The sequence below is a fragment of the Mesoplodon densirostris genome, chromosome 7 (assembly GCF_025265405.1).
Source record: "Mesoplodon densirostris isolate mMesDen1 chromosome 7, mMesDen1 primary haplotype, whole genome shotgun sequence".
Lineage (NCBI taxonomy): Eukaryota > Metazoa > Chordata > Mammalia > Artiodactyla > Ziphiidae > Mesoplodon > Mesoplodon densirostris.
Genome location: NC_082667.1, coordinates 14,081,910 through 14,101,692, shown reverse-complemented (window position 1 = coordinate 14,101,692; position 19,783 = coordinate 14,081,910). Strand labels below are relative to the sequence as shown.

The 19,783-nt window shown below is 49.2% G+C and overlaps 2 protein-coding genes across 57 annotated transcripts in view; both read left to right on the top strand.

Moving 5' to 3' along the window:
* The first annotated feature begins 97 nt into the window (after positions 1-97).
* Positions 98-17,858, top strand: NR1H3 (nuclear receptor subfamily 1 group H member 3). 8 transcript variants are annotated; one of them, XM_060102913.1, is made up of 10 exons: positions 98-188; positions 11,996-12,075; positions 12,589-12,777; positions 13,203-13,469; positions 13,734-13,942; positions 14,049-14,228; positions 14,395-14,494; positions 16,951-17,064; positions 17,283-17,377; positions 17,563-17,858. In XM_060102913.1, exons 2-10 carry the CDS (start codon positions 12,033-12,035, stop codon positions 17,707-17,709), a joined length of 1,344 nt encoding a protein of 447 aa, XP_059958896.1. In that variant the 5' UTR covers positions 98-188; positions 11,996-12,032; the 3' UTR covers positions 17,710-17,858. The 8 variants fall into 8 exon arrangements, with proteins under 8 accessions (XP_059958896.1, XP_059958897.1, XP_059958895.1 ...); XM_060102914.1 differs by lacking the exon at positions 98-188 and adding an exon at positions 11,036-11,222 and having other exon boundaries at positions 12,001-12,075; XM_060102912.1 differs by lacking the exon at positions 98-188 and adding an exon at positions 11,036-11,222.
* Positions 17,859-17,956: 98 nt separating this feature from the next.
* MADD (MAP kinase activating death domain) overlaps positions 17,957-19,783 on the top strand; it is a 40,393-nt gene continuing 38,566 nt past the window's right edge. For all 49 annotated transcript variants that reach the window (XR_009532937.1, XM_060102884.1, XM_060102877.1 and 46 more), the window contains exon 1: positions 17,957-18,707. The gene's annotated coding sequence lies outside the window, so the exon portion shown is untranslated. The remainder of the gene's footprint in view (positions 18,708-19,783) is intronic.

The following is a 19,783-nucleotide window of genomic DNA, read 5'->3' as shown; positions in this document are numbered from 1 at the left end:
CCCTGAAGACACACGCCGGAAGTGCTCTCGCTGCCATCTTGCTAAAGGGGCGGGGGGGGGGCAGGGACGGTGGGGGGAGGAATCCGGTAGGGAATTCCTGTAGGAGGTTCGCGATCCCGCCGTGGCGGAGAAGCGTGGGAATGTAGCGCGACCTCGCCCTGCAGAAAGGGCTTGAAGACCTCGTCTTGGTAAAGAGAACACTGAGCGTGGGTTTTGCCTCTGCCCGCGGAGACCCAGTACCAAGGTGGCTCTTGTATTGGACCGGACCGTGGCCGGCACAGCAAGCGACCCCCTCTGGCCGGGGTGCTGCCGGGCCTGACCTAGAGCGAGAGCGGGTGCAGAATTGGGGCGAGGGGTGGTATAGGGCGCCTTTCTCCACACCCCTTCCTTCGCGTGGAATTTGAGCCTTGGCCCTGGCTCTCTTCTCCGGAAGAAGTCTTGTTTGGGGTGTAGGGCACAGCGTGTAAACAGCCCTTTGGACTCCCTGTGTCCCTGAGTTTGGTCCCAGTGTAGCCAATGCTCATTTCCTGAGCAAAGCTTCAGGACTCCTCTCACTCCCCCTTCCAGTCCTTTCCCTGTCCTCCCACCCGTCCACTTCCAAGTTTTAGTTAATTAGAATCAAGATGTCATGCCTCTTCTCAAAGGAGTTGGGTTGCACAGGATGTTCAGACTTTGCAAAACCAAAGCAGTGAATCCGTAGGGGAGAAATTTCAGACCAGTGGGGAGATATATAGGGGTAAGGGGAAGGAGTATATACGGTGGGAGTAGGTGGGATTTCCACAGAATCAGAGAGGCCCTCTTGGCACTGACCATTAGGATACAGGTGCAGCCAGTTGGCTTCAGGGCTTTGTGACCAGCTTGGAGGGACTCACAGCTCCAGGAGGTCAGATCATAGGCCCTTGGGATGCTTTGATTCAGATCTGCCCCCTAGTAGCAAATCACCTCAGATCACTGGAGAAATAAAACGTAATCAGAATATATGGAAGAAAGCAGGGTCAGTATCTTGCCCCAGGAATCCAGATTGAATTATTTATATATATCTCAGGATCTAAACATTACTTCCAGAATTGTTATGGAGAAGTGAATAGAAATTGAGAGCTGAAGACTAGGTAGTCAAAAAGTTAGCCTTATTTGGTAACAAGTCCCCCCCCCTTTTTTTCTGAATTTTATTTACTTTTTATACAGCAGGTTCTTATTAGTTATCTATTTTATCTATATTAGTGTATATGTCAATCCCAATCTCCCAGTTCATCACACCATCACCACCACCCCCCACCGCTTTCCCCCCTTGGTGTCCATACGTTTGTTCTCTACATCTGTGTCTCTATTTCTGCCCTGCAAACCAGTTCATCTACCATTTTTCTAGGTTCCACATATATGTGTTAATAGACGATATTTGTTTTTCTCTTTCTGGCTTCACTCTGTATGACAGTCTCTAGATCCATCCACGTCTCTACAAATGGCCCAATTTCGTTCCTTTTTATGGCTGAGTAATATTCCATTGTATATATGTACCACATCTTTAAAACATTCATCTGTTGATGGGCATTTAGGTTGCTTCCGTGACCTGGCTATTGTAAATATAGTGCTGCAATGAACATTGGGGTGCATGTGTCTTTTTGAACTATGGTTTTCTCTGGGTATATTCCCAGTAGTGGGATTGCTGTGTCATATGGTAATTCTATTTTTAGTTTTTTAAGGAACCGCCATACTGTTCTCTATAGTGGCTGTATCAATTTACATTCCTACCAACAGTGCAGGAGGTTCCCTTTTCTCCACTCCCTCTCCAGCGTTTGTTGTTTGTAGATTTTCTGATGATGCCCATTCTAACTGGTATGAGGTGGTACCTCATTGTAGTTTTTTTTTTTTTTTTTTTTTCGGTACACGGGCCTCTCACTGCTGTGGCCTCTCCCATTGCGGAGCACAGGCACCGGACGCACAGGCTCAGCGGCCATGGCTCACGGGCCCAGCCGCTCCACGGCATGTGGGATCTTCCCAGACCAGGGCACGAACCCGTATCCCCTGCATTGGCAGGCGGACTCTCAACCACTGCGTCACCAGGGAAGCCCACCTCATTGTAGTTTTGATTTGCATTTCTCTAATAATTAGTGATGTTGAGCAGCTTTTCATGTGCTTCTTGGCCATCTGTATGTCCTCTTTGGAGAAATGTCTATTGAGGTCTTCTGCCCATTTTTTGATTGGGTTGTTTGTTTTTTTAATATTGAGCTGCATAAGCTGTTTATATATTTTGGAGATTAATCCTTTGTACGTTGCTTCATTTGCAAATATTTTCTCCCATTCTGAGTGTTGTCTTTTTGTCGTTTGTAGTTTCCTTTGCTTTGCAAAAGATTTTAAGTTTCATTGGGTCCCATTTGTTTATTTTTGTTTTTATTTCCATTTCTCTAGGAGGTGGATCAAAAAAGATCTTGCTGTGATTTATGTCAAAGAGTGTTCCTCCTATGTTTTCCTCTAAGAGTTTTATAGTGTCCAGTCTTACATTTAGGTCTCTAATCCATTTTGAGTTTATTTTTATGTATGGTGTTAGGGAATGTTCTAATTTCATTCTTTTACATGTAGCTGTCCAGATTTCCTAGCACCACCTATTGAAGAGACTGTCTTTAATCCATTGTATATCCTTGCCTCCTTTGTCATAGATAAGTTGACTGTAGGTGCCTGGGTTTATCTCTGGGCTTTCTATACTTTTCCATTGATCTCTATTTCTGTTTTTGTGCCAGTATCATATTGTCTTGATTACTGTAGCTTTGTAGTATAGTCTGAAATCAGGGAGCCTGATTCCTCCAGCTCCATTTTTTTACCTCAAGACTGCTTTGGCTATTTGGGGTCTTTTGTGTCTCCATACAAATTTTAAGATTTTTTGTTCTAGTTCTGTAAAAAATGCCACTGGTAAATTGATAGGGATTGCATTGAATCTGTAGATTGCTTTGTGTAGTATAGTCATTTGCACAATATTGATTCTTCCAATCCAAGGACATGGTGTATCTCTCCATCTGTTGGTGTCATCTTTCATTTCTTTCATCAGTGTCTTACAGTTTTCTGCATACAGGTCTTTTACCTCCTTAGGTAGGTTTATTCCTAGGTATTTTATTCTTTTCATTGCAATGGTGAATGAGATTGTTTCCTTAATTTCTCTTTATGATCTTTCATTGTTAGTGTATAGGAATGCAAGAGATTTCTGTGCATTAATTTTATATCCTGCAACTTTACCAAATTCATTGATTAGCTCTAGTAGTTTTCTGGTGGCATCTTCAGGATTCTCTATGTATAGTATCATGTCATCTGCCAACAGTGACAGTTTTACTTCTTCTTTTCCAATTTGTATTCCTTTTATTTCTTTTTCTTCTCTGATTGCCATGGCTAGGACTTCCAAAACTATGTTGAATAATAGTGGTGAGAGTGGACATCCTTGTCTTGTTCCTGATCTTAGAGGAAATGCTTTCAGTTTTTCACCATTGAGAATGATGTTTGCTGTGGGTTTGTTGTATATGGCCTTTATTATGTTGAGGTAGCCTCCCTCTATGCCCACTTTCTGGAGAGTTTTTATCATAAATGGGTGTTTGAATTTTGTCAAAAGCTTTTTCTGCATGTACTGAGATGATCATATGGTTTTTATTCTTTAATTTGTTAATATGGTGTATCACATTGATTGATTTGCATATATTGAAGAACCCTTGCATCCCTGGGATAAATCCCACTTGATCATAGTGTATGATCCTTTTAATGTGCTGTTGGATTCTGTTTGCTAGTATTTTGTTGAGGATTTTTGCATCTATATTCATCAGTGATATTGGTCTGTAATTTTCTTTTTTTGTAGTATCTTTGTCCGGTTTTGGTATCAGGGTGATGGTGGCCTCATAGAATGAGTTTGGGAGTGTTCCTTCCTCTGCAAATTTTTGGAAGAGTTTGAGAAGGATGGGTGTTAGCTCTTCTCTAAATGTTTGATAGAATTCGCCTGTGAAGCCATCTGATCCTGGACTTTTGTTTGTTGGAAGATTTTTAATCACAGCTTCAATTTCATTACTTGTGATTGGTCTGTTCATATTTTCTATTTCTTCCTGGTTCAGTCTTGGAAGGTTATACCTTTCTAAGAATTTGACCATTTCTTCCAGGTTGTCCATTTTATTGGCATAGAGTTGCTTGTAGTAGTCTCTTAGGATGCTTTGTATTTCTGCGGTGTCTGTTGTAACTTCTCCTTTTTCATTTCTAATTTTATTGATTTGAGTCCTCTCTTTTTCTTGATGAGTCTGGCTAAAGGTTTATCAATTTTGTTTATCTTCTCAAAGAACCAGCTTTTAGTTTTATTGATCTTTGCTATTTTCTTTGTTTTATTTCATTTATTTCTGCTCTTACCTTTATGATTTCTTTCCTTCTACTAACTTTGGGTTTTGTTTGTTCTTCTTTCTCTAGTTCATTTAGGTGTAAGTTTAGATTGTTTATTTGAGATTTTTCTTGTTTCTTGAGGTAGGCTTGTATAGCTATAAACTTCCCTCTTAGAACTGCTTTTGCTGCATCCCATAGGTTTTGAATCATCGTGTTTTCGTTGTGATTTGTCTCTAGGTAATTTTTGATTTCCTCTTTGATTTCTTCACTGATCTCTTGGTTATTTAGTAACGTATTGTTTAGCTTCCATGTGTTTGTGTTTTTTACATTTTTTTTCCCTGTAATTGATTTCTAATCTCATAGCGTTGTGGTCAGAAAAGATGCTTGATATGATTTCAATTTTCTTAAATTTACTGAGGCCTGATTTGTGACCCAAGATGTGATCTATCCTGGAGAATGTTCTGTGTGCACTTGAGAAGAAAGTGTAGTCTGCTGTTTTTGGATGGAATGTCCTATAAATATCAATTAAATCTCTCTGGTGTATTGTGTCAGTTAAATCTTGTGTTTCCTTATTAATTGTCTGCTTGGAAGATCTGTCCATTGGTGTAAGTGAGGTGTTAAAGTCCCCCACTATTATTGTGTTACTGTCGATTTCCTCTTTTATAGATGTTAGCAGTTGCCTTACGTACTGAGGTGCTCCTATGTTGGGTGTGTATATATTTATAATTGTTGTATCTTCTTCTTGGATTGATCCCTTGATCATTATGTAGTGTCCTTCCTTGTCTCTTGTAACATTCTTTATTTTAAAGTCTATTTTATCTGATAGGAGTATTGCTACTCCAGCTTTCTTTTGATTCCCATTTGCATGGAATATCTTTTTCCATCCCCTCAGTTTCAGTCTGTATGTGTCCCTAGGTCTGAAGTGGGTCTCTTGTAGACAGCATATAGATGGGTCTTGTTTTTGTATCCATTCAGCAAGCCTGTGTCTTTTGGTTGGAGCATTTAACCCATTCATGTTTAAGGTAATTATTGATATGTATGTTCCTATTACCATTTTCTTAATTGTTTTGGGTTTGTTTTTGTAGGTCCTTTTCTTTTCTTGTGTTTTGCACTTACAGAAGTTCCTTTAGCATTTGTTGTAGAGCTGGTTTGGTGGTGCTGAATTCTCTTAGCTTTTGCTTGTCTGTAAAGCTGTTGATTTCTCCTTTGAATCTGAATGAGATCTGTGCCCGGTAGGGTAATCTTGGTTGTAGATTCTTCCCTTTCATCAACTTTAAATATTTCGTGCCACTCCCTTCTGGCTTGTAGAGTTTCTGCTGAGAAATCAGGTGTTAACCTTATGGGAGTTCCCTTGTATGTTATTTTGTTGTTTTTTCCTTTGTCACTTTCAATAATTTTTCTTTGTCTTTTAATTTTTGTCAGTTTGATTACTGTGTGCCTCAGCATGTTTCTCCTTGGGTTCATCGTGCCTGGGACTCTCTGTGCTTCCTGGACTTGGGTGCCTATTTCCTTTCCCAAGTTAGGGAAGTCTTCTACTGTAATCTCTTCAAATATTTTCTCAAGTCCTTTCTCTCTCTCTTCTTCTTCTGGGACCCCTATAATGTGAATGTTGTTGCATTTAATGTTGTCCCAGAAGTCTCGTAGGCTGTCTTTATTTCTTCTCAGTCTTTTTTCTTTATTCTGTTCCATGGCAGTGAATTCCACCATTCTGTCTTCCAGGTCACTTATCTGTTCTCTGCCTCAGTTATTCTGCTATTGATTCCTTCTAGTGTATTTTTCATTTCAGTTATTGTATTGTTCATCTCTATTTGTTTGTTCTTTAATTCTTCTAGGTGTTTGTTCTTTAATTCGTCTAGTTCTTTGTTAGACATTTCTTGCATCTTCTTGATCTTTGCCTCCATTCTTTTTCCGAGGTCCTGGATCATCTTCACTATCATTATTCTGAATTCTTTTTCTGGAAGGTTGCCTATCTCCACTTCATTTAGTTGTTTTTCTAGTGTTTTATCTTGTTCTATCATCTGGTACAAAGTCCTCTGCCTTTTCATTTTGTCTGTCTTTCTGTGAATGTGGTTTTCCTTCCACGAGCTGCAGAATTGTACTTCTTCGTTACAGGCCCCTTTATGAATCAGATGAAAATTTAGTCCCCTCTCCTCCAGAAAAATGTCCACACACACAAATGGAATTTTGCATACAATCCCAAGAGGTTCATGAAGACCATTCATAGGCTTCATAAATCAGCACCTCTGAATCCTTGATCTAACCTAGTCCCCTTAATTCACAGATAAGAAAACAAACCCAGAGGGAGGAAGTGACTTGTCCAAGGTCACACAGTTTAGGAGAATGGATTAAAACTTAAGTTTTCTGATTTCCAGTCAAATAGCCCTTAAAGTGGTTTATTTCTCACAGGCTACTCAAGCTGCATTGCTTAACTGTATTCAGTGGCCCCCACATACTTTCAATTAAGAGATTTCTAGCAAAGGAAACCTTTTCACCTTGGTGGGGTTGAATGGGACATGGCTAATTGGAAAAATTCTGCATATTAGTGGGACTTTTTGAGTCTTTTGTTTTAATATGCCCCTTACTCTCCTTGCAAACTAGCCAGACCATTGTGATTTCAGAATGTAAATCCCAGGCTTATTAAATTTTAGCAAGTAGAACAAAAATCCCTTAAATTCATCGTTTGCTTTTCTTCCCACTTGTTCAACTATTTCTATATTCGTTGTGCCTGCAAGCATCCGATGTAGGAAGGATTGATGGAGAAGATATTATTTCACTTTTTTTTTTTTTTTTTTTTTTGCGGTACGCGGGCCTCTCACTGTTGTGGCCTCTCCTGTTGCGGAGCACAGGCTCCGAACGTGCAGGCTCAGCGGCCATGGCTCACGGGCCCAGCCGCTCCACGGCATGTGGGATCCTCCCAGACCAGGGCATGAACCCGTGTCCCCTGCATCGGCAGGCGGACTCTCAACCACTGCACCACCAGGGAAGCCCCTATTTCACTTTTTATGGTGAGAAATAAACCCAGGAAGGGTAAGGATTACACCACAAGTACATGGGAGAGCCAAGAGCTGAGCCCTGGTTTCTTGACCCCCAGCTTCTGCATGTTTTCTGCCAGATGATTCTGTGGTCCCCACACCTTGGTTCCTAACTACAGATGCAAAAAGAATAGATGTGTAGATGGATAGTTAGATAGATGGATACATGGGCGTACGTCAGACCAATAAATCAGAATCTCTGAAAATGAGGCCAGGTTTGGGAACCACTGCTGTACCCTGTGTTGGCAGAAGCAAACCTAGATCCAGGTGAGTGGACTGTTTTTCCTATCTGGGAGGGCAGTTTTGTGTAATGGGGTGAGGTGGGCATTTTTTGTTTGAGTTTTGAGCTTTTGAGTCAGCTATACTTGTATTCAAATTTGATATTTGACCCCTTGCTAGTATTCTCTTCTAGGATTATATATGAGGAGAAATAAAATAATACACGTGAAGATAAATGTATGTAGTAGGGCCTAATAAATGTTACTTTTCTTCTTTCTGCTGTCTGTATCATCTCTGAACTTCATAGACCTGGGAAGAAGGAATTCCTGGGTTCTTCTCTCTCCTGTGATTGGGAGGCTGGGGAGGAGTCACTTGAGCAGCAGGCAAGATGACCCCCACACTTTGCAGCCTTCTAGAATGGTGATGGAGGCAGCGAGAAGCCATTGCCCCAGTCCATCCCTGCCAACTGTACCTTGTGGTCTGCCTCATGGGAGTGACATCCAGTACTGCATATAACTGTGGGCTGGTGAACGCTCCTATCTTTGCTTCAAGATTCCCTTTGCTGCAAGGAGAAGCCTCTGGAGGTTCTGGGGGTCAGAAGTGTGACCTGGAAGACCCTAAAAGGAGTTCCCAGGCATGTTGCCTCTTCTAGGAGCCAAGAAAACATAGGAAAGGCCCCATGGGGCTGGGAGGCTTTGCACCTAACACTTCCAGTGGGCTGGTGGGACTGCACAGTGGGGGGCCGGGGGGTGTCTGGCAAAGTGAGACATGTGATTCCCACTGCAGATCACCTGACTACTTGCCCTGGTTTGGAGAAGAAGTCCCAGTCATTAATCTCTAGAAGCTTTGTGGAGATACCACCAACAGGTTTGGGTCTTCACCCCTTTTGCTCTCCCTTCCCATCTTCATGCGGGGGAGGCTCCTGAACCCCCGTAACCTGAAGGGGTAACTCTGGCAGTAATGCTTCCTCCTCCCTTACTTGAGATTAGGCTGAGGCTGAATCCCTTGTGTGGGGGAGATGGTGCCCTAACCTGCTTGTTCAGCAACTGGCTCTAGCCTGGGTCAGAGGACTCCCGATGCGGCTTGTGTGCAGTGCTGGGTCCTCGCCTGTGGGGAGACTAGGGTGTCAGGAGAGGGAGCTGAGGATCAGGAGTGAATGGGTCTTCTCCCAACTCCCAGAAGATAGAGCATCAGACCCCAGACCAATGTTCCATCCCAAGTTCCTTGGACCAAGTGTTTCAGTGACATCGCTGACTCTGCCTCTGTGCTGGAGCTTCTGGGGACGCAGAAAGGTGGAGGAGGGAGCTGGAGCGATGATACGGGTGCTGAGACAGGACAGTTCTAGTTTCCCAGGGACTATGGTCCCTGGTTTTGACTTTCCCAGGACAGCTGGGGCCTTGTGAAAATCAGGGAGGGAGCATAAGCAAGAGGAATGGAGAGCCTTGTGCTCATGACTCAGAGATGCCCGGACCAGGGTAGGGGCCTTGTGAGGGGATGACCTTGTGATGAGAGGGAACAAGAGCAAAAGCTGGAGGCAGAACTTTGAGATGGGGGTGTCAGAGGGGCTTTTCTGAAATGTGAAAATGAATACATGGACGGATTTTGCAACACCATCCAGCCTGCTGTCTTCTCAAGTTTTGCTCCCTAACCTCCGCCTGTTCCTCCTGCCCCACCCTGTGCTTCCTCCCATCTTTCACCAGGCTCCTTTCTATTTCTGTTTTCCCTGTCCTTCTCCCGTCCTGTTCCCCCACACCCCATGTCCACTCTTTCCCTACTCCCTCTCTTCTCCTCTTCCCTGGTGTCCTGTTCATCTCTGTCTCAGTGCCTCTGGCCGCCTGCCCTGGCCCCCTGTCCTTCTGTGCTTTCATGTGGAGCCCATGGGAACTGGACTTCACAGCAAAACAGGAAGAGCCTGTGAGCAGGAAACTGGGAGTGGGGCAGGGGGGGAACAACCAGCAGTAACCTCAGCTCCTTGCCTCCCACATCTGGACTGAAGCATCCCCAGGGCCCCTTGCCTCTCCCACTGCAGCCCACCAGCCCCAGCTTCGTCCATCTCACTTCACTCGTCCAGCAGACCTGAGAGGCAACAAGATGAGTATCCTGGACTCTGACACAGGAGAAAGAAAGAGGACAGGGACCTGAGTGAGGACATCTGGATTCTGATCCCAGCTTGGCTACTGACTGTGTGTGGTCTTGGAAAAGACTCTCCCATGAGCTCAGTGTTATTGTACCCTCCCTCCCTCCTGGGGCTGCTCTAAGGACCAGAAGAGATAGTGAGGGGTTTGTATATGGAAATAAGCACAGGAAGGTTAACAGTGTACAGATTCAAGGCGATGGTAAGACCCATAGCTGAAAGGATTGGGAGTTTAATTACTGCTTCCATTTCTAGTACTCTTACTGTGTGCTCCGATACATTGTTTATTCTCACGACAACCTTATGTGGCAAAAACCATTATTATCATACCTGTTTTAAAGATAGAGAAGCAGAGGTTCAGAGACATTAAGTAACTTGCTTAATCAAGATCACACAGCAAATAAGAGGCAGAGGCAAGGCCTGGATTTGAACCCAAAATCTGAGCTCAGAGCCCAAGCACTAAAGCAATGATGAAATTCACTAGAGCCAACAAGTATAGAAGAGGATGATACTATTTTTCTTGTTTACTTATTCATTCAACAAACAGAACCACAGCACCTACTCTGTTTCTACTTTATGGCAGGCCCTGTTTCAGGGGAGATAAAATCAGTAAAACGAGGTGTCTACCTTCAGGGATGGACCTCATGTTCAGGCGAGAAGGCACGGCTACAGTCTCAGTAGATGCTGGACAGAGGCTGCCCTCACTTCTGACGGAACCCTTCCCCAGATGAGGGTACCTGCACACCCTCTCAGGTCCATCCTGGACTGGCACCCAGATCTGCTGTCTCCCGTCCCAGACCATCCACTGCTGTAGCGACTTCTTTCCACCGCCACCACCCCTCGCCCCCGCTCCGGCCTCCTCCCTTCTCTGGCCTCCGCAGGGCACCCACGTTCAGAGACTCCCTGGAAGGCCCAGCACCTGCCTGTCTCCACCCCTGTAGTTCTATCAGCTTGGCTGAGGCCTGGGGCTAGTGGGGAGAGCTTCTTGGCCCCTTTCCAGAGGTACAGGAGGAGGAGGGAGGACGGGAAAGCAAGCTGGGGCTCGGTGTCGCAATTCCGGGCCGGGACCTTTGCTCCGCGAGGTGTCTGTGGAAGGGAGGAAACGACTCTGGAGGCTGCCGGGAGTGGGGTGGGGGCGCCTGGGAGGTGCCTGTAAGAGCAGCTCAGAGCCGCCAGGGTGAGGAGAGGAAGGGGAGAACCGGGCAGACCTGCAGGAAAATGCGGCCTTCGGGCTTGGGGGTAGGGGCCGGGGGTGGTGCCGGGCCGAGGGGGTGGCCGGCCGGCAGGGGGCGGAGTCAGCGCGGTGGGGAAGCGGCCCGTGGGCGGGGGCGAGGAGACCAGGGCTTCGGTCGGTCGGCTCCCGGCTCCCGGCCCCTCTCTTGCTCCGCTCCGGCTCCCCGGCCGCTGAGGCCTGTGGACCAGGGACTGCACCATCCTCCTCTCCCAGCAAGGGGGCTCCAGAGACTGCCCCAGCCAGAGTCTGGCGGCCTGGATACTCGGTGGGTCTGCTCTTCAGCGCTGGCCTGGGGCTCTGCCTGTGTGTCTGGGGCGCGGGTCGGGTGGGGGCGGGGGCGGCGGGGTGTCCTGTGCATTTAGAAAGGGGTCTCTGGGGAGAAGTGAAAAGGATGATGGGGACGGAAGCTCGGACAGCGACAGCATTCTGTTTATGTCCCAGGATAACTTCTGAGGGGGTCGGGGCAGGAGGTCCTGTATGTGAATTGGGGTGACTTCTGGAGGCAAGAGTTTTGTCTTGGGACCCTGGGAGGTGGCAGGAGTGAGGCTGTTTAACCAGCAGTGTGTTTCACTGGGTGGAGGGAGCCTCGGTCACATGTCCTGGTTCTGCCCAACTTTGGCGGTCCCCAGTGCTGGAGTGAGGGGGAAGGGGCTCTGACCGGAGCCGGGCAGTTGTGCCCAAACATTCCCTGATGGCCTGGAGGGGGTCCTGGGGAGAAAAGGTGGCATGGTAGCCAAGAACTCAGACTTCGATGTCAGAGAGACCAGAGTCGGAGTCTTGGCTCTACCACTGCCTAACTGTGTGCCCACAGGCTATTTTCTTAATGTCTTTGAACCCCAGTTTCCTCATCTGTAAATCGGGCTTGAGAATAGCCCTGACCTCATAGGGATATTGTGAGGAAGGCATGGAAAGCCTTAGCACAGGCGGACACATATATGGCAAGTAAATGTTAGCTGGTATGCGAGTACAGATAAAAAGCAGGATCAGGAGGGGAGGGAACCCAGTTTGGGAAGAGTGTAACCTGGATCATTCCTGCAGGACAGTCCCTTGGTAATGTCCAGGGCTCCAGGAAGAGATGTCTTCGTGGCTGGAGGCCCCTGTGCCTGATGTTTCTCCTGGTAAGCTTCTTCACTCCAGCCCTCTCCCCTGAGCCCAGGCCCCAACTCCTCTCCTCCCGCGGGAATCAGCCTCCTTCACTACCTACCATCTGCCCCTCCCTGCAGAGCAGTCCAGAGCTGCTCTTGGTGTTGCTTGCCTCCTTTGCCCAGACTGTCTCTGCCCTGGTTCTGGTGCCTGGCCCTTGCAGATACCCGTCCGTCCTTCTCAATCCGGGCTTGCTGCTGGGGAGGCTTGGCATGTCCAATGCTTATCCAGTTTGGCTTTCAAGAGTTCTATCTGATCTCTGAGATGGATGCACTTCAGCCCTGCAAGGGGACAAAGGTTAACATCCTTATTTAAGGTATTGAGGTGCAGGGGACTACAAGTGATTAGCCCTAGCGCCCACACAAATCGCAGGGTCCCAAAGCCGGAGCCGACGTTTTACTGCCCTCTATGGGTGGAGATAAGTTTGCAGTTTCCCAGGAGAATGCTGGGGACCTGAGACCCCCTTGTGCCTCTCTTTCGGGGTTCAGACTGTGCAGTGGAGCTGTGGGAGCCAGATGCACAAGATGCAAGCAGCCAGCCTCTGGGAAGCAGCAACTGTATCCTCAGGGAGGAATGTAGCACACCCCAATCTGCTGGGGGCACTTCGAGGGTGGGGCTGGAGGCAGCAGAGCCCACAACCCTGCTCCCCAAGGTGGAGGCCCCTCCAGAGTCCACAGGTGAGGAGCTGCTGGATCTGGAGGAGGTAAGGGCTCCCTGGATCCGGGAGGGGTAACTTCAGGGCTCTTTACCTTATAAGATCATGGTTAAGTCCAAAGGCTTTGGAGTCAACTAGACCTAAGTGATCTGAGTGTAAATTTTGTTTCTTAGGCCCTTCTGAGCCTCAGTTTCCTTATTTGTAAAATGGAAATAACAAGAGTACCTATCTCTTATGGTTGTAAGGATCAGTGCATATAAAGGGCTCAGACAGTACCTAGGACATAAGAGCACTTTGCCTACGAGAGCTACTTTCTTAGAATAGAGAGACTAGAATAGACTTTGTACAGTGAAGTAAATGAAGGTCACTGAGTGCTCAGGGCAGTGGCCAGCTGGGCACCTAGCCTTCTCCCCGAAGAAGAACATTAAGGCTCTTTCCTGTACCCAGAGCTTCGTCCACAAAAGCGGAAAAAGGGGCCAGCCCCCAAAATGCTGGGGAATGAGCTGTGCAGTGTGTGTGGGGACAAGGCTTCCGGCTTCCACTACAACGTGCTGAGCTGCGAGGGCTGCAAGGGGTTCTTCCGCCGCAGTGTCATCAAAGGGGCGCGCTACGTCTGCCACAGTGGGGGCCACTGCCCCATGGACACCTACATGCGTCGCAAGTGCCAGGAGTGCCGCCTTCGCAAATGCCGCCAGGCTGGCATGCGGGAGGAGTGTGAGTGTCTGGGGACTAGAGCTGGGGGAGGGGGGTGGTTAGGCCAGTGCGGAAGAGGGCATGTCTGGGTGCCAGCGTCTGGGTGCAGAAAGGCAGCTGAGCCTATGGGCCTTGCTACACGGTCCCTAAGTGTGGATTAAAATCTCTTCCTTGTCTTTACCTAACTCTCTGCTTTTCTGGAGCCTCAAACTACGCCTCTGCCCCCCCATCCCCACTTCCTGTCTCCCCCTCTTCTCCCCTCCTCACGTCTGGCTCTGTTCTCAGGTGTTCTGTCAGAAGAACAGATCCGTCTGAAGAAACTGAAGCGGCAAGAGGAGGAACAGGCTCAGGCCACATCCCTGCCCCCGAGGGCTTCCTCTCCGCCCCAAGTCCTGCCCCAGCTCAGCCCGGAGCAGCTGGGCATGATTGAGAAGCTGGTGGCTGCCCAGCAGCAGTGTAACAGACGTTCCTTCTCCGACCGGCTTCGAGTCACGGTACCTGAGGGGCCTGGGGAGAGGTCGCTGTGCCCAGAGCACCAGCTGGCTTCTTGATGCCTGACTCAGAGTGGTTTGTTTCTTTCCTCCTTGCTTTTCGGGGTAGCCTTGGCCCATGGCACCAGATCCCCAGAGTCGGGAGGCCCGTCAGCAACGCTTTGCCCACTTCACGGAGCTGGCCATTGTCTCTGTGCAGGAGATCGTTGATTTTGCCAAACAGCTGCCGGGCTTCCTGCAGCTCAGCCGGGAGGACCAGATTGCCCTCCTGAAGACCTCTGCAATTGAGGTGGCTGGCAAGGCCGAGGGTGAAGGGAGGACCAGAGCCGGATGTCTGTGGGAGGGGCCCCCAGCCAGCTAGCTGGGAAGCCACATGCACTGGGAAGTAGGGATGAGGGGCTCAACCTTCCCTTGAAGGTGCCCTGGGCCGAGACCAGCCCAATATTTGTGTGCAGGTGATGCTTCTGGAGACATCTCGGAGGTACAACCCTGGGAGTGAGAGTATCACCTTCCTCAAGGATTTCAGTTATAACCGGGAAGACTTTGCCAAAGCAGGTGAGAACTGAGATCACAAAGGGACTGGGTTGGACGAACAGATGCATTTTGTCATGGGGCCCATAGTGACTACAGAGCTACAGGCCCAGGGTTTGAGTGGCTACAAAGGGAAGGATCCACTTGTTTTTCCAAGACAGAAAGTTGGAATGCTGATAGGTCTCCCTTAACTGCCCCAGATAGATTCCTGTCCTCTGTTGCATTAGGCCAGTGGTTCTCAAACTGTGTTCCCAGGAACCTGAGGGGGGTTTCCATGGAAGTGTCACCTTAGAGGAAAAACGTCCTTCACCCTAACTTCAGCCAAAGCAGAAACTCCCTTTAAATCTGCGTTTATATATTGTGCTTCTGCATAATATTTTGCTTGAAGAAAAGACTTTACAGCTAGGAAAAAAACCTTGAAAACCTCACCAAGCCTTTTAGTAGTCAAAATTGAAAAATCTTTCTCAGATGCGCTCTTCTGGATCATGTGGACTGATTTCCTCCTCTTCAGCTGTGCTTTCTGAGTAGCCATGGAATTGGCATTAAAACATGGCAGATGTGCCCAGATGAGGCAGTTTTAGGATAAGAGTGAACACTTCTATCGCCATCTTGGCGTATCTTGGAGTACTTTCTCCAAGAATTAGTTCACGATGCTGTTCTCTATCTGACATTTGCTTGCAGGCTAAGCAGTTTTGGTTTCCTCATATTCAATGGCTGGTTTGTGTTGTGGGAGGAGGGCTGGGAAAGGATGGAAGGTGGAAGATGTTTCGGAAGGACAGGACTGAGGCTGAACAAGAGACTTGGTGGTTTAACACCTGAGTGAGTGGGTCTGTAAAATACGGCTGATGCTGACTCCATTCTCGGGTTTGGAGAATACTGGTTTCCAGTGCAGAGCTCACAGAGGCTTCTGGTGACTCAGGCCAGCTCTCGTCCCATCACAGGCCACCCAGTGAGCTTTCTAGGTAGGCCTCCCTTCACTATAGGGTCCGGCAGGGCTGTGTTGACCCCTCTTGCCTTCTGTAGTGCCCCGTGTGCTGCCTGAATGTACAGGCACCTAATAGGAGTGATGTAATGACTTTTTCCAGCTTTAAAAGCCCAGCCCTGCCCCCTTTCTCTACCCAATCACCTTTTCCCCAGCTGGTTATTACCCCAGTCCTTGTTAACCACGGCCTTCTCCTTCATAACATCCTCCTTTCTGAACTCTTCCCTGTTCTCATGTCTGCGTGTTCCTTCAGCACTTGCGGACTTGTGCTGTCTGAATCTGTATCTATTTATAGATTCATTTATATAAGCGGTTTTTATGTCATGATGTTTGTTTTTCATTTCTCACTTTTTCAGTGCGGGGAGAAGAGACAGGGCTGCTCTTTGGGCGGGTCTCCCTCCTCCTTTACTTCCACTACCACATGCCGCTCGCGTGGGTGACTAACGATGTGAACCGATCACACTGGGGGCGTCCACTCAGCGAGCAGTAGCCGACCCTCACAGGGGGCGTAACTCTAGAACTTGCTCGTCCTCTCTGTATGAAGGGGCTCTTCAGCACAATTCAAGGCTGGACACCTCACCAAGAAATGCTTTCTAAATGGGGCTTGTCCATTAAATGGATCAACACACACTTGATAAACATCGGGGTGAAAGCACAGGAAGTGACTAATCAAGAAGCCTGGAATGGAAAAGTTAGCAGATGGTTGCTAAAAGACATCTGAGGAAACTAGGGGATGGCGTGGGGTGGGCAGACTTCGACAGTGTGTTTGGGAGAAGTGTTCTTCAGATGTCACCACTTCAGGTCATGGTTTGTTGAACTTCGGTCTCCTCAGTAAGAAGGCTGGTTCTATTTTAAAAATTTATTATTTATTTAACAAACACTTACATGGAGTTACCATATGTGCCACTCGTTATTCTAAGGACCCATTATGAGGTAGGTGCTATTATTATCTCCATTCTAGAGATGGGAAAACCAAGGCCCAGAGAGCTTAAATGACTTACTCAAGCCTAGTAAATGGTAGAGCTAGGACTCAAACCCAGGGAGTCTGACACCAGAGTCCACACCCTCAACCACATTGCTTTGTTTCCCCTGTGATGTGAAACAAGAAACGTATTGCTAGTATTCAAATAAGTAAGGCCAATTGCCAGTGAAGCAGTCTTTTTATAAACAAACATAAGGGTTGCTTCTATTTCTAGTAATGTGGGGCCCTCAAGCATTCTAAGAAGAATTCTAACAGAATTATTGTCATTTAATTCAGCACATTCTGTATGCTGGGTGTAGTGCAAAGTGGTCTGTATGCTTTATCATTTAACCCTCACAACAGTTTTATAAGTTCAGATATGATTCCCGCCTCACAGATGAGGCTTCGAGAGGCTAAGAAACGTACCCGAGGTTATACAGCAGAGCCCTGGAGACTTCGTACTGAGTCCCTGGTAGTCTCCTCAGTGGAGCAGTGCTGCCCATGCCACACAACCCAGCCTCTCTTCTTCCTCCCCAGGGCTGCAGGTGGAGTTCATCAACCCCATCTTTGAGTTCTCCAGAGCCATGAATGAGCTGCAACTAAATGATGCTGAGTTTGCCTTGCTCATTGCCATCAGCATCTTCTCTGCAGGTGTGGAGGAGGGGCAAGAGGGTAAACGAGCAAGAGACTCACACCAAAGAGGGCTGCAGGCCCCATAGGGCAAGAACCGTGGGGGTGGAGGCCCTTGTTGTGTTACTTTGGGATGGGAGAGGTTGGGTAGGGCATGTCCCTATTTTTTGGTTGTGATTTGGGGTATGGAAATGAGACCCTGGCCAGACCTGCTACTCAACTCTGTTGGTGACCTATAGACCGGCCCAACGTGCAGGACCAGCTCCAGGTAGAGAGGCTGCAACACACATATGTGGAGGCCCTGCATGCCTACGTCTCCATCCACCACCCCCATGTGAGTCTCCCCACTGTGCCCTCTTTCTCCTCTCCACAGGCTCATCCCCTGACACATCTGCTTTCCCTTCAAGAATCCCTCCCTGACTACATCGTGCAGACAATTCTCTACCTCTCCCACAAACCCCCACCCTTGCCCCCCTTCCCTGGGGAGAGACAAAGGCTATACTTGTCCTTCTTTCCCAGGACCGACTCATGTTCCCACGGATGCTAATGAAACTGGTGAACCTCCGGACACTGAGCAGTGTCCATTCAGAGCAAGTGTTTGCACTGCGCCTGCAGGATAAAAAGCTTCCCCCACTGCTCTCTGAGATCTGGGATGTGCACGAGTGACCGATCTTCCCCTGTATCTTCTGTTTTCTGAGCTGGATGGCTGAGGCTGGTGGCTGCCTCCTAGAGGTGGAACCGGCTGAGAAGGACAGACATTCCTGAGGGCTGGGCAAAGGAGATCCTCAAGTGGCATTAAAGGAGAGTCAAAGGGTTGGGAGTTTTGTGGCTGCTGGGTAGTAGGGATCCTGCTAAAACGGTGCTCCATGTGAAGACTGTACTAACCGGGCCCAATGGATGAACCTGGGGGCCACTTTGCACAAGGTTCTCCAGGGCCCTGCACATCCTGCCTCTACCACTTCCTGTTTTACCCACAGGGCCCCAAGATAAATTCTCCACTGTCACTCTGCGGCTTGGCCATAAATGCCTCCGGGCTGCCTCACCGATAGGCCTGGCACTGTTTGTACAGGAAGGCCAAAATGAATTCAGAATGAGAGAAACCAATTTCTGGAATGGGGGTGGGCCCCGACAACACAGGAGGGAAGCTTGTGTCCTTGCGGGTCCGTTTCCAGACTCAGAGGAGGGAAACAAGTCACAAGTGACAGCCTTGGCAGTGAGTGGGGACCTCCTTTTACCAGTCCCATTGCGATGTAAGGGTCAATGAAGTGCTGAGGCTGGGACGCGCCCTTGCCCCCCTTCCGTGATCCCGGTGGGATCGTGTTGCCTTTCTGTGAGGGAGGGGGTGTTGGATTTTCGGAACTAACGCCTCAGTCGTGCACCTGTGTTCGTGCGCGCGGGTATAATGCCTTGGTTTTTCCATTGATACTTAAGAAGGTACAACAATCCCTCCTCTTGGCCCGCAGGCCCTGTGGGACAGCGAGGAAAGTCCCCTGAGGCCAGGGGGAGGCTGCTGTGTCCCGGGTTTAGCCTCGCGGAATGGCTGGACTCCCTCTCCCAGCGCGCACCGCGGCACCGCTCACGCCCCCTGCCTTGGAGCGCACCGAGTGGAGGAGCTGCCGCGGCCGCGCCTTCCGGCCTCAAGTCCCCCCGCCGCCCCTGAATTGGTAGGCTCCACCGCCGCGGCCGCCGGCTTTCCTGCCCACGCGGCTGGGCACTTCCAAAGCGCGAGCGGGGGAAGGGGATGCGGTGAGGGGAACGGTGAGAAAGTCCTAGGGCAGCTTATCTTGAGACGTCGCTTCCAGCTTCATCCGCAGTTCATCGAAATGGGCTCTATTTCCGTGTCGAATTAAAATGTTTGCGCAACCCAAACAAAAAGTATTCCTTTGGGTCCTCCCCTTGTCACGTAGAGGCGCTGGGCTGGCCCAGCGCTCCCCATCGCGTTCCCACTCCCACAAGCATAGGTGTGTGCGTAGCCGTCTCTCTCCCGAGGTTCGGCTCCACCCTGCAGCGCTCGGCTTGGTGCAGCCCTGTCCCCCCGGGGGTGAATGGTCCGGCCCCTGGCCCCTCAGCCTCCCCCTCCTTCACCGAGTCGGAGTGGTACACGGCCCACGGTGCAGACGCGGAACTGGCGTGCGCTCCGAGCGGTGCCCGCGCCGAGGACCGACTGACGCTCGGCTGCCGGGGGACGTCTGGCCGAACCCGGCCGGTCCCCCGAGGCTCGGGAGGTAGGAGGGTCTGGGCCGCTGGGGGCCCCGGAAGGGTGTTTGGGACGAGGCTCCCCGGGAGAAACGGACTCTGGGAGGAAACAGGGGCTGTAGGGCGAAGGGGCCTCTAAGGAGGCCCTAAAGGAGTGTGAGGGGGTGTAGGGTCTCGAGAGAGACAGCAGGGGTCCGTAGGGAAGAGGGTGGGGCTAGAGGTGGGGGCGTCCGGGCCGCCGAGGGGCTTCGGGCTGCGAGCCTAGGCGCAGCTCGCGGCTGCAGGGCGAGATTCCTGCGGGGCTGGCGGGCGGTCCTGGTTCCGGGGCGGGGGCGGGGGCGTGGGAGAACTGTCCAGCAGGTGAGGGGGCGGCCAGCGCTGTCCAGCTCGGGGGCCCGAGCCGTGCTAACCACATGGCGCGTGTGTGTGCGTGTGTATGTGCGTGTGTGTATTTGTGTGCGCGCACCCGCGCGCCTTACTTTTGGTTAGGGTTTGAAAAGCACGTTTGGTTCTTTAAAAAAAAATTTTAATTTTAATTTGGTGT